Source organism: Salmo salar, chromosome 20, assembly GCF_965601325.2.
Source record: "Salmo salar chromosome 20, fSalSal1, whole genome shotgun sequence".
NCBI lineage: Eukaryota > Metazoa > Chordata > Actinopteri > Salmoniformes > Salmonidae > Salmo > Salmo salar.
The window spans coordinates 13,694,820-13,708,642 of record NC_138310.1 but is presented as its reverse complement, the minus strand read 5'-3'; the positions used below and the strand labels follow the sequence as shown (position 1 = coordinate 13,708,642).

The window sequence follows — 13,823 nt, the reverse complement described above, 5'->3', positions numbered from 1 at the left end:
TGAATAACAGAGGCACTACACAGACATTACCAAGCTATTATACTATATGTTGTGTGAGTGTGTGGATACCGTGTCCCCCTACCTTCTGCTTATCGTCTTCACTTGCAATATGGAAAATGATGATGCCATCACTCAAGGTACTGACCGACACACCTGTAATCGAGTAAGCAGCACTCACACAGGTCAGTAAACTTTAAAACCAAATCTATTCTATACACCCAGTATTTATCCACATTAGTCTCATTGGGAAGAATCCTAACTTCCACTTAAGTAGAATTTTCACCTAGTAATCCATTGTGAAAATGTGACTGAAATGGAAGTTAAGATTCGTCTCATTGAGATCAAATCCATTTTGCAAGAGAGATCAGACAAGCTAGAACCCCATCCATAGCATGCTGGATGCTCACCGTTCAGAGTAGTGTACAGCACTCTCTGCTTGACCTTGGCATCATCCACCACATAGGCAGCAGTCTGTGTGAGGATGAGCTGCCGAGGTCGGGCTTTAAACCCATTCCTGTCATACTTCACTATTGGTATGCTGTACTGCAAAGCGAGAGAGAGGAAAGATGGTGGGACAGGGAAGAGAGAGAGAGAGAAGAGAAGAGAGATGGTGTAAGAGTAAGAGAGGGAGAGAGACAGAAAGATAAATAGAGAGAGAGAGAGGGAGCAGGAGAGAAAAAGAGAGAAAATATTTTTAAGTGATTGAAACAATCTTTCTATGAGTTTTAAGTGCCAAGGACACACTGCAACACAAGTGTCTTGATTACCTTGATTCCTTCATGGCGAATCATCTGCAGGACCTTCATATTTATGTCCTGTTCACCTGAAAATAGAACATAGTGCAAAATGTGGCATTTGACTCTAAAATACGAGTTTAAGTAAGACACCACATAATACACAGATACTATCCACGACTACAAGGGTTTCCAAACTTTTTTGGCCCACGACCCCATTTTGATATCTGAAAATTCCCGCGACCCCAACCTGGTGAAAAAAAAAAAAATGTAATTAACAGCCGATGTTAACTTGTTTATTTGGGGCTATGGCAGTCAATTGAAAAACATTCTAACAGTGTTTCTGATTGTCTTTTTAACTCACCATCACATTTTAATGTGGGGCTATGACAGTCAATTGAAAATTAGTCTGACAAAGTCTCTTATCTCACCACCACTAAGGAGATGGGTGTGCTTGATGGGTGTGCTTGATGGGTGTCGTGTCGGAGTTTCTCAAAGTCAAGGGGCGTAGTCAACAGTGCGCACCTCATCTCTGAGGTCACATCCAAACTGGATCAATATTTGGTTTAATGCAGGAGAGAGCACTGAATCCAGCTTCACACAGATTTGAGCTGGTGAAGGGTAGCCTACCACCAGTTGTATGGTGTTTTTAAGACAACTGGGAACTCGAGGTCAAATTATGACGTTAGTGATCTTCAGGTCGGAAAGTCAGAGCTCTAGAAAGAGGCCCGAGGTCCCGAGTTGGAATTCCGAGTTGGATGACCGTTAAAAAAAAAAAATCCCAGTCGGAGCTCGTTTCTTTCCGAGTTCCCAGTTGTCTTGAACGCACTAAAGTCAGAGATTTCCGAGTTCCCAGTTGTTTTGAATGCGACATAAATGCTCAGAGGGAAACGGCAGGGTATTCCCGTTGAGGCAGGAACCAAAACTCCTCTGCAGTGACCCGTAAATGCATTCGGTCACATGACAGCTCAATCAGCTGTTCGATTCCACTTACCCGCATGTCAGCAGAGCCAGGATCACATTGAAACAGATTGGGAAGTACATTGGCAAGAAAAAGTATGTGAACCCTTTGGAGTTACCTGGACTTCTGCATAAATTGGTCATAAAATTTGATCTGATCTTCATCTAAGTCACAACAATAGACAAACACAGTCTGCTTAAACTATGAAATAACACACATAGAAATAACACACATAGAATCATGTATTAACCAAAAAAGTGTTGAACAAATCAAAATATATTTTATATTTCAGATTCTTCAAAGTAGCCACCCTTTGCCTTGATGACAGCTTTGCACACTCTTGTCTTCATGAGGTAGTCACCTGTAATGCATTTCAATTAACAGGTGTGCCTTGTTAAAAGTTAATATGTGGAATTTCTTTCCTTCTTAATGCGTTTGAGCCAATCAGTTGAGTTGTCACAAGATAGGGGTGGTATACAGAAGATAGCCCTATTTAGTAAAATACCAAGTCCATATTATGGCAAGAACAGCTCAAATAAGCAAAGAGAAATGACAGTCAATCATTATTTTAAGACATGAAGGTCAGTCAATTCGGAAAATTTCAAGGACTTTGAAAGTTTCTTCAAGTGCAGTCGCAAAAACCGTCAAGCGCTATGATGAAACTGGCTCTTATGAGGACCGCCACAGGAAAGGATGACCCAGAGTTACCTCTGCTGCAGAGGATGAGTTCATTAGAGTTAACTGTACCTCAGATTGCAGCCCAAATAAATGCTTCACAGAGTTCAAGTAACAGACACATCTCAACATCTACTGTTCAGAGGAGACTATGTGAATCAGGCCTTCATGTTTGAATTGCTGCAAAGAAACCTCTACTAAAGGACACCAATAAGAAGAAGAGACTTGCTAGGGCCAAGTAACACGAGCACTGTCAGTGATTTATTTAGAAAACACTTAACCAACATGGTTACCACAGCATTCTGCAGGGATACACCATCCCATCTGGTTTGTGTTTATTTTTTATTTATTTAACTAGGTAAGTCAGTTAAGAACAAATTCTTATTTACAATGATGGCCTAGGAACAGTGGGTTAACTGCCTTGTTCAGGGGCAGAACAACAGATTTTTACCTTGTCAGCTCAAGGATTCAATCTAGCAACCTTTCGGTTACTGGCCCAATGCTCTAACCACTAGGCTACCTGCTGCTTAGTGGGACTATCATTTGATTTTCAACAGGACAATGACCCAAACACACACCTCCAGGCTGTGTAAGGGCTATTTGACCAAGAAGGAGAGTGATGGAGTGTTGCATCAGAGGACCTGCCCTCCACAATCACCCAACCTCAACCCAATTGAGATGGTTTGGGATGAGTTGGACCGCAGAGTGAAGGAAAAGCAGCCAACAAGTGCTCAGCATACGTGGGAACTCCTTCAAGACTGATGTAAAAGCATTCCTCATGAAGCTGGTTGAGAGAATGCCAAGAGTGTGCATCAAGGAAAAAAGTGGCTACTTTGAAGAATATAGAATATAATATGTTTTGATTTGTTTAACACTTTTTTGGTTACTGTCGCGGATCCCTCTGGAACTTTCATTGCGCACACCTGGCCCCTATTCCCACTGATTGTATTTGTATATATGTGCCCTTTGTTCACCATGGTGCTGTCGATTATAGTTACTATGTCTGTTGGTGCGTGTGAGTAACTGTGCTGTGTGTTTTGGGCTTTCGTGCCCTTGTGGATTGTGCAGATGATTACGGATCTCATCCCGTGTGTTAATCATTGTGCGCAAGTGTAATTTATTCGAGGTACTCCTCGCTCCTTTGTTTGGGTTTCAACCCTGTGTTTTTGTTACGTGTTTGTTTGGTCTTTGTCCCCGTGCCTTAAAATGGCACGCCGTAATGTGAGCATAATAAAAAAAAACTATTACGCATTCCTGTGCCTGTCTCCCGAGTCTCTTCATGCCAAAGTGACAGTTACTACATGATTCCATACGTGTTATTTCATAGTTCTGATGTCGTCACTATTATTATCAGGAGTTATCATGACTCTATTTGCAACATGTTTACAGCAGGAAGTGCAGAAGTATTTTATTTTTGCTATGACAGATTGTCAAAAATTGACAAACTTTAAACCACTGATTATGACAATGGGGTGAAACTCCTGGACAGCAATTGTGATTGTCCATTCCATATTGTCCATTTTACTTTGACCTGGCCTGCTTTTAGGATTTTTTTCTTTTAGGATAGTTTATTACATAACAACACATTTGTTTTTGTTGGATTTGGCACCATTTAGGTTAGGCTATTTGGTCAGAGAAACCTGCATTGTTTAAAAAGTGTCCATTAGGGATGCACAATATATCGGTGAACATATCGGAATCAGACGATATTAGCTAAAAATGCCAACATCGGTATCGGCCCGATGTCTAGTTTAACGCTGATGTGAAAAACCAATGTCAAAGCTGACGTGCATACCTATATAACGTAGGTACATGACGTAATGACGCCATGTAAAATGTTGCGCTACACCTGCAACACAGCATTCCTAACCTAGCCCACAATGTCTGCTGTGTGGATCAAGCAGTCAACAAGTCGAGCAGTCATTTGAAAGAGTAACAACATTTCAGCGAGACAACTCAAAGGCGAGATCCATTAACGCCAAGATAATGGAATTCATTGCCCTTGACAATCAACCGTTCTCTGTCGTGGGTGATGTTGGCTTTCGCGACTGGTTGAGCACCGGTACACACTAACGTTACCAAGTGCACTACTGTGCCTAGAAAATAGTAAAAAAATATGAAAACCCCTTGAATAAGTAGGTGTGTCCAAACTTTTGACTGGTACTGTATATATATATATATATATATATATATATATATATATTGGAAATTCTCCTCCGACCCTATTTTCATATCAGGTGAACCCAGATGGGGTCGCGACCCCTAGTTTGGGAACCGCTGTGCTACTATATACTAACTGATCCTGGTGTCCACATAGGGTTGGGAGACACTCTGTGGGTAGCTGTCCTTCTTGCCCTTGAAGATGACACTGGTGATCCCCTTGAGTTGAAGCTGGGAGGGAGACACAATTAATAAACATCACAAAGATGGAATAACACATTCATGTGATCACAAACATCTGCATAGGCTATACAGGCTATACAAGGTTTAAAAACCTAACTTTTTAGGCCCCTATGCCTACAACACAGTAAATAAAATAAAAAATGTACAGTACTACAACAAAAGTCTGTTGTCTACTATTTCCATGATGTAATGGATAGCAAAAATATAGTTTTTATTTATCTGAGTTCCATTTATCTGCATGTCCAGCACTTAGATTTAACAACAATTTCACATTACATTTAAGTCATTTAGCAGACGCTCTTATCCAGAGCAACTTACAGTGTGAATGCATACATTTCATACATTTTTTTCCGTACTGGTCCCCCGTGGGAATCGAACCCACAACCCTGGCGTTGCAAACAGCATGCTCTACCAACTGAGCCACACGGGACTGTTGATTTCGTGAGTTTGATTCACAAATGTCATTTAAAAAAAATACTGTCCGCCAAAGCAAAAACCTGATCAGAATGAATTTATATGAAGCTGTAAGTACAGAAATTGTTTGCTCAGTGGGAAATTAATATCCAACTCGTCAGTGACAACTTTCAGGAGTTTGGAGTGACAGCAACTATGTGAGTTTATTACTGTATTATAGACACTATGTTCTGGGATTTCCTACGATCTTCTATGTAGAAGAACCCCTTACCTGCTAAAAACTCTTGTGTAGATAGAGCATTTATATGAGAGTCTCATCTTTTCATAGATAGCTTTTAATCGTTTTTAGTAGCTTAACCATTCGGGTGTTTTAGTAAAAAGACCCAGCCCGGAGCCTTTTCGGGATCTGCTCTTGTCTCACAAACACTGCTCTAGCTCAGCCCCCGTTAATCCCAATGGTACAACCCAGAAGTCTGTAGCTCAAGCACACTTTGTGTGTTAAAAGTCCTAAACAGGGGTGGAAGTAACTAATTACAAATACTCTTGTTACTGTAATTGAGTAGCTTTCCCGAGTACTTGTACTTTTTTGAGTATTCTTCTAAGTCAGTAATTACGTTTTTATTTAAGTATGTTTTGAATTAATTTTTGTATTTCGCTACCTTTTTAAAACCATAAGTTACAGACTACAATTTTCTAGGCTATCCATAGTTTATCATGATGTTATGTGGGCTGGAGCCCCTCAAATAAAATGTCACGCATCACGCACCAAACAGGCCTATCCAGTTAGGCCGTGCACACAAACTGAACGATGATGATAGGCAGATTTTCAAAAACGCAAAAATTACTTTGTTAGTCTGACATGTCATGAAGGAGAGTACATTTTTTTTATTTTTTATCAAAGCGGACTCTGAGGAGAGTCAGGAGACAATCCAGACACATACCTAGTGTCTGTGTCTTCTGAAGAAGACAAGGAGGAGAATCCCTGGTCGCATTTCAGTGACCAGTTCTCCTTCAGGTACAAGAGAGGCTATCCTTGCAGCTACAGTAAGTTAGCTAGCTAGCTGCATGGCTAACCAGCACCCGAAAATATTAGCCGTTATTGTGACTAGCACATCATTGTCACTATATGTGGTGGGCTAGGTAACAACATTAGCTAGGCTAACATCAAAAACAAGTGAACTAGCTAGCTATTTAGCTAACATTAGCTTACTTGGTCATGACATATTTAGAGAGATTTAGGATTTTTAGCTATATAATGTACTTAGTCTTGTGTAAATTATGATAATGCTAATCTAAAAGCCAGACTCAGTAAGTATCAAATAGAATGGGTCAAGTTTAATTATTCTTTTATATTTGGTTAGATCACTCAGATGATGTATGAAAGCATAGAATAGCCAAGTATCACATAATTCAATCACATAAAATGTGCAGCCGTTCATGACACATTAATGAGAGTTGAAGTAGGGCAATCATTCATTACATTAACCTTCATGATTGATGTATTCATTCAACATCAGTGTTTCTCACAAATAATGTATTGTCTACACATCAATCTCATTTCATTGAGTGTGTGTCTGCATGTAAAGTGAGAGAGAACAATACATTAATTCATCTTGCATATAACTGTGTGTGTCAACACAATAGCTACAGCTAGACATGGGCTCATCCCATTAGGCAACTTTTTAGATCAGAGAACATCTGACAGACTCATTACAGTCTCAGTATCTGAGAATAATAAGCAGTGGTGATTTTAGCATGTAAATGTTGGTGGGACAAAAAAAAGAAATTGGGATGCATGCCAGCAAATCCACTACACTACACAACACAACACTAAACAATACAATAATTGCAAAATAACAGTGACAAATGGTGCCCACAAACTGTTAGGGCCTACATAAAGCTGTCCCAACAGCAGAGTCCCAACAGCAGTCCCAACACCTTACCACTGATACACCTGGCTTTCAACGGAGCCTTGTCTGGCAGCGAAACAGTTCATTCAGCCTCATTTACTGCCTTTTAAAAAAACATAGCTGATATGGCTGACTTGCTTTAACAAATGTGGTTTCTACTGACAATTGAGATGTACAAACTATGGCATAAGGGGAAGACAAGCGGATAAGAGGCAATCCATTATTTCGATAAAGACATTAATGAGCAAACGACCACGTATGTAGTCAATATAACTATTTGTTCAGCACTTTTGAAATGTACAGCGACAGAATTCAGAACATGGGCCGTTTTTCCAGTGTACTCCCTGTACAACAAGTCAGAACCATAAGATTAATAAAGGGGGCATATAAACAGACAATGAAAGCTCTTACAATATTCGATGATTGCATTTCTCTAAAACAGGTTATAGGCTACATGTGCACAACCAAGTTAGAACAGTAGGTGAAAATAGACCAAATTATTAGGGTGAGGCACATTGAACGCCATTTGGGTCTTTGTGTGTCAAAAAAGATACACGTCATATAACACTATATGACACATTAAATAAGCTTTTAATTTGACACGTGAAATAACACAATTCTACTATAGAATGTTGTGTGCTGAATTTGCACGTGCAAGCCAAGCGCCACCACCACTATCAGTAGCACTGTCAAAACTGTACAAAAAAAGTTGGCAAACAAGCACACAACAGCCACGAACGATGTGTTTACAATACCACGTTGGTGAAAATAGACAAATTATTAGGGTGAGGCACATGGGCTACTAACAGCTTACTACACAACATACACTTAGTATTACTTTCTTAGCTACAGTACACATATGTCCCTTGCATATTACATAATTTATGCAGCAGCATACAAGACATTTTTGGACTCACCTTGTGAAGGTGGCGTGGCGGTCCTTTGTGGGAAAATTTTGTCATCAAACTTTGTCATCAAAGTCTGGCATTCTCTGGATTTATGGTGAGAACTCGGGGGAAAAACACAGAGCCACCCCATTGAATAGCAGGCTAACATTAGTGGTTGCATTGCAATGCTTGCAGTTGCCACTGATTCCTTCCAAACGACTCATTGTTGAATTTGTGATTTCCAACTTCTTGTGTAATCTTTATGTCCAATGGCCAATGAGCACTGATGCGTTTTATCTATAATTTCTCTTCATTATTTCTCTTCATATGACAAGGATTAAAAAGGATTTGCTGGTAGATTGTCGACTTGATTCATGATGATGACTACTAGCTAAGACTTTGAAAGTATGACGTTGACATGATCAGTCCAATCAAAGCTACTGTACATATAACGGGATTTGACGTAATTTTATCTGTGGCCAATGACCTTGAGCCTTTTTGAAAGGGCACTTGAAATATAACTATTGCAGGACCCAAGGGGCTGAAATTTTGGATGTCTACACTTACTAAGCACTTAAACTTGGCGATGACGTACTGTCTCCATGAGTGACAGAACACTGAACCAATCACGACGCAATGCTCCTATTTTCTGCTGGCTCGCCCCACCACCACAGAAAGCGCTGAGCTAGGCTGAAACACCTGCATTTCGGAGCTGCCTTACTCAAGAAAACAAAAAAGACAATACGTGTGTATGCAGCTTTATTTACTGAATGATATATATTATTTAACATTGTTTGTAAACTGATATGACACGTATTAATGCCAAAATAACATGCAAAACAGACAAAAAAAGAGTGTGCAAAGCTGTCATCAAGGCAAAGAGTGGCTACTTTGAAGAATCTCAAATATAAAATATATTTTGATTTTTTTAACAATTTTTTGGTTACTACATCATTCCATATGTGTTATTTCATAGTTTTGATGTCTTCACTATTATTCTACAATGTAGAAAATAGTAAAAATAAAGAAAAATCCTTGAATGAGTAGGTGTGTCCAAACTTTTGACTGGTACTGTACATTGTTACAGTTGTTGGTTAGCTACCTAGCTAATTTGAGTTATATTAGCGTAAAAGTGTCGAAACACCTCAAAACAAGACATGGTATCAAGAACAAGATAAAATCTAACTGAAACTATCCACCTACGATTCCCCACATGGCAGCTTCTTGTCATTGTTGCTAGCTATCTGGCCATCCAGAATCACAACAACACAGGACTTCTGCCCCATTGAAGCATTGTTTTCGTGATGTTGTCAGCTAACCCGTCTATAGAGCTAGAGCCTCCATGTGGCAATTTATTAGATATCTCGGCTAGTCAATGGAAGATGGAATTATAATAACAGAACTAAAAGTTAAATGAGAAGGAACGGCTACAACACCAAGAGCCAACAGTGGGCTGCTACTTAATAATCTGAATGGAGTGGAGTTAGCACACAGTTAAAGTTATGTAGCTAGTCTCAATTAGCCTAGCTAACATTAGCTAGCTGGCTAGCTAGTGTAACTAGCTTATTTTGGTTTGATGTGGTCAAGACAGGTACTATCTCCTCAGATGAGGTTATAAATATCTAACCATAAATTAAGGGCTCCACGCAGTCAACGGATCCGTGACAGATCCAACGGAGCTTCGCTTGTGTAGCTCTGTAGTTCTTCGTACTTTTGTGCAGCAAAATTTTTGGAACACTCCATAGCTCCTATTCTAACCACCTCTCGCCGGCTTTGTATTCATGTTACCTGATGAAATTGCTGTACAATATGATCTTGTTGCCATCTAATGCACATTCAGATGTCATAAATCAGCACTGCAGAGCTCTCCCTGTCTTCTGCCGTGCCTTGATTGTGTTACTGTTGATGATATCTGGAAATGTGCATGCACACCCTGGCCCATCTACTGTTGCAAGCCCCAATTCTGACTTGTGCTCTGATATCTGCTTCACTGATTTCTGCTCTCGTAAAAGCCTGGGTTTTCTGCACGTTAAAACTAGAAGCTTATTACCTAAAATGGATCAATTGAAAGTATGGGTTCACAGCTCCAGTCCAGATGTGTTGGTCATTACTGAGACGTAGTTAAGGAAGAGTGTTTTGAATACTGATGTTAACTTTTCTGGTTATAACCTTTTTCGGCAAGACAGATCTTCCAAAGGTGGGGGAGTGGCAATCTTTACCAAGGATCACCTTCAGTGCTCGGTTGTCTCCACGAAGTCTATCCCCAAACAATTTGATTCTAAGCATTAAACTTTCAAATAGCTCTTTGTTGACTGTTGCTGGGTGCTATCGTCCTTCATCAGCACCGGCCTGTACCCTACCTGCCCTAAGCTCTCTCCTGGCCCCTTACACAAAGTCTGAATTTGTCCTGCTAGGTGACCTGAACTGGGACATACTTAAATCTACCTGACCAAGTCCTAAAGCAATGGGACTCCCTAAATCTTTGTTAGATTATTACCAATCCCACAAGGTATGACTCCAAACATCCAGAAAAGACTACTCTCCAAGATGTTATCCTCACAAATATTCCTGATAGGTATCAGTCTGGTGTTTTCTGTAATGACCTTAGCGATCACTGTTTTACAGCCTGTGTTCGTAATGGCTGCTCAGTGAAATGATCTGTCCTGATTTGTCATAGACGCTTGCTAAAACACTTTAATGAGCAAGCCTTCCTTCATGAACTGGCCTCTGTAAAATGGTATAGAATCAGCTTGATTCCCTCTGTCGAAGACGCTTGGACCTTCTTTTTTGATATTTTCAGTGGTATTGTTAACAAACATGCCCCCATAAAGAAAATGAGAACTAAAAACAGGTTCAGCCCCTAATTCGACTGTGATCTTGCAAAGTTACTCCACCTCAAGAATTGCATTTGGCAATTGCATTATAGGCCTATTTCTATTTTGCCCTGTCTATCAAAAGTGTTGGAAAAACTTGTCAATAATCAACTGACTGGCTTTATTGATGTCTATAGTATTCTCTCTGGTATGCAATCTGGTTTCCTCTCAGGTTATGGATGTGTCACTGGAACCTTAAAGGTCCTCAATGATGTCACCATTGCCCTTGATTCTAAGCAATGTTGTGCTGCTATTTTTATTGACTTGACCAAAGCTTTTGATACGGTAGACCATTCCATTATTGTGGGTCGGCTAAGGAGTATTGGTGTCTCTGAGGGGTCTTTGGCCTGGTTTGCTAACTACCTCTCTCAAAGAGTGCAGTGTATAAAATCAGAAAATCTGCGGTCTTAGCCACTGTCTGTCAGCAAGGGAGTGCCCCAAGGCTCGATCCTAGGCCCCACGATCTTCTCAATTTACATCAACAACATAGCTCAGGCAGTAGGAAGCTCTCTCATCCATTTATATGCAGATGATACAGTCTTATACTCAGCTGGCCACTCCCCAGATTTTGTGTTAAACGCTCTACAACAAAGCTTTCTTAGTGTCCAACAAGCTTTCTCTACCCTTTACTTTGTTCTGAACACCTCCAAAATAAAGGTCATGTGGTTTGGTAAGAAGAATGCCACTCTCCCCACAGGTGGGATTACTACCTCTGAGGGTTTAGAGCTTGAGGTGGTCACCTCATACAAGTACTTGGGAGTATGGCTAGATGGTACACTGTCCTTCTCTCAGCACATATCAAATCTGCAGGCTAAAGTTAAATCGATTTCCTCTATCGCATTCGCTCCTCTTTCAACCCAGCTGCCAAACTAACCCTGATTCAGTTGACCATCCTACCCATGCTAAATTACGGAGACAATTTATAGATCGGCAGGTCAGGGTGCTCTCGGGCGGCTATATGTTCTCTATCATTCTGCCATCAGATTTGCCACCAATGCTCCTTATAGGACACATCACTGCACTCTATTCTCCTCTGTAAACTGGTCATCTCTGTATAACCGTCGCAAGACCCACTGGTTGATGCTTATTTATAAAACCCTCTTAGGCCTCACTCCCCCCTATCTGAGATATCTAATGCAGCCCTCATCCTCCACATACAACACCCGTTCTGCCAGTCACATTCTGTTAAAGGTCGCCAAAGCACACACATCCCTGGGCAACTCGTCTTTTCAGTTTGCTGCAGCTAGCGACTGGAACGAGCTGCAACAAAACACTCAAACTGGACAGTTTTATCTCAATCTCTTCATTCAAAGACTCAATCATGGACACTCGTACTGACAGTTGTGGCTGCTTTGCGTGATGTATTGTTGTCTCTACCTTCTTGCCCTTTGTGCTGTTGTCTGTTGTATAACGTTTGTACCCTATTTTGTGCTATTGTCTGTTGTGTTTCTTCCATGTTGTTATCATGTTGTGTTGCTACAATGCTGTGTTGTCATGTGTTGCTGCCTTGCTACGTTGTTATCTTAGGTCTTATAGTGTTGTGTTGTGTCTCTTGTCGTGATGTGTGTTTTGTCCTATATTTAAAAAATATATATAATAATATCCCAGCCCCCGTCCCACAGGAGGCCTTTTGCCTTCTGGTAGGCCGTCATTGTAAATAAGAATTTGTTCTTAACTGACTTGCCTAGTTAAATCATGATAAATAAAAAGACTGTGAAATCACTGTGGAGAGCCCTTTAATCTACCAGTGCAAGTCGACTTGGTTGATATCTCTCTCTCCGCCTCCCTGCTCCCCTCGTCACTAGAGTCACAGACGCACACCGCGTTTGGTTAATTGTTATTTGTTGCATTTCCATGAGGTTCTGTTGTTGCCTTTAGAGCTAATTTGACATCAAATATTTTCGGTATGTCCAGTGTGCCCTGGCACTCCCCAGATTGAGAAGGGTGCAATTGCGGCCTGCGATTCGGGCGGTTCCTGCATGTCGACATTCCTGTATCTGCAGGAACCCCTCTTCATACTTCTATTGGTACATTTTTACGCTAGGACAGATGGGAGGCGGGGGGCGCTCCAGTACAGTAGGTGGCGTTAATGCACAATAATGTTGTATGGCAGCCGCCGATAAACCCCACAGAAGAAAGGGCGGGGGTAACAACGGTAGCTAGCTAGCCGTGCACCGGTATACAGTGACCTTCGTCCCCGCCTGTCGGGCACTGTTTTCCTGCAGTTCTGTTAACGACGGCGAGGGCAGGTGTTCGGCAGACGGACACCGTGTGTTAGTTTAGCCAGCTAGTCCGGTACACCGCAGGCCGGAGCAACACCGTGTGATAGCTAGCAAGCGATGTCGCTAACTAGCAAGCTAGTTATTTAGCTAACCCCCGGTGTCGCACACCAGCAGTTTTACTTCTACTTGAGTAAAATGTCATTATACATAGTAACAGTACATCTACTTGAGTAAGATATTTCAGCATTCTTTCAACTTCTGTTCCTAATTCAAGACCGGCGTGATGGTGGGACTCATTGGGTTAAAATGGAAAATGAAGGAGTAATTCTGGTTTTACCTGTGCTTTCTGTTGTGCAGTGATACCTCTGATATACTTCCTCACCATGAGACGCATGTTGAGCTGACGCAGGATCTCTGAGGTCTGTACAAGTAGAGCAAGCACAGTTCAACAGCCATGTTTCACTGAGCTTCCCCTTTAAGCAAAACAGCCATCCTCAATTCAATGTAATTTAATTCCGATATCAATACATACCTCCGTCAATACCGGTGGAGGGGTTAGCCAGCTGGTTTTATCCAGAACCATTTTGGGGAGATTGTCTTTTAGCCTGTTTAGGTAGTTCTGTCTGACAAAGGCCAGGTATTCTGAGTTATCGGTGGTCTTTGCCTCCCCTCTGGCCATGTATCCTTTAATAAACCTGGGATAGAAAATGATCAAATTGATCATGTATTTGTAACACTGCCTTC

General features: G+C 41.0%; 1 protein-coding gene across 1 annotated transcript in view; it reads right to left on the bottom strand.

Annotated features, from left to right (window-relative positions):
- Positions 1-13,823, bottom strand: part of LOC106580107 (unconventional myosin-Ih) — a 45,202-nt gene that overhangs the window by 1,226 nt on the left and 30,153 nt on the right. The window contains exons 23-28 of the mRNA XM_082966843.1: positions 13,612-13,774; positions 13,417-13,500; positions 4,668-4,761; positions 768-823; positions 408-543; positions 83-153 (exon numbers count right to left, since the gene is read on the bottom strand). Coding sequence (XP_082822969.1) covers positions 83-153; positions 408-543; positions 768-823; positions 4,668-4,761; positions 13,417-13,500; positions 13,612-13,774 — 604 coding nt within the window. The remainder of the gene's footprint in view (positions 1-82; positions 154-407; positions 544-767; positions 824-4,667; positions 4,762-13,416; positions 13,501-13,611; positions 13,775-13,823) is intronic.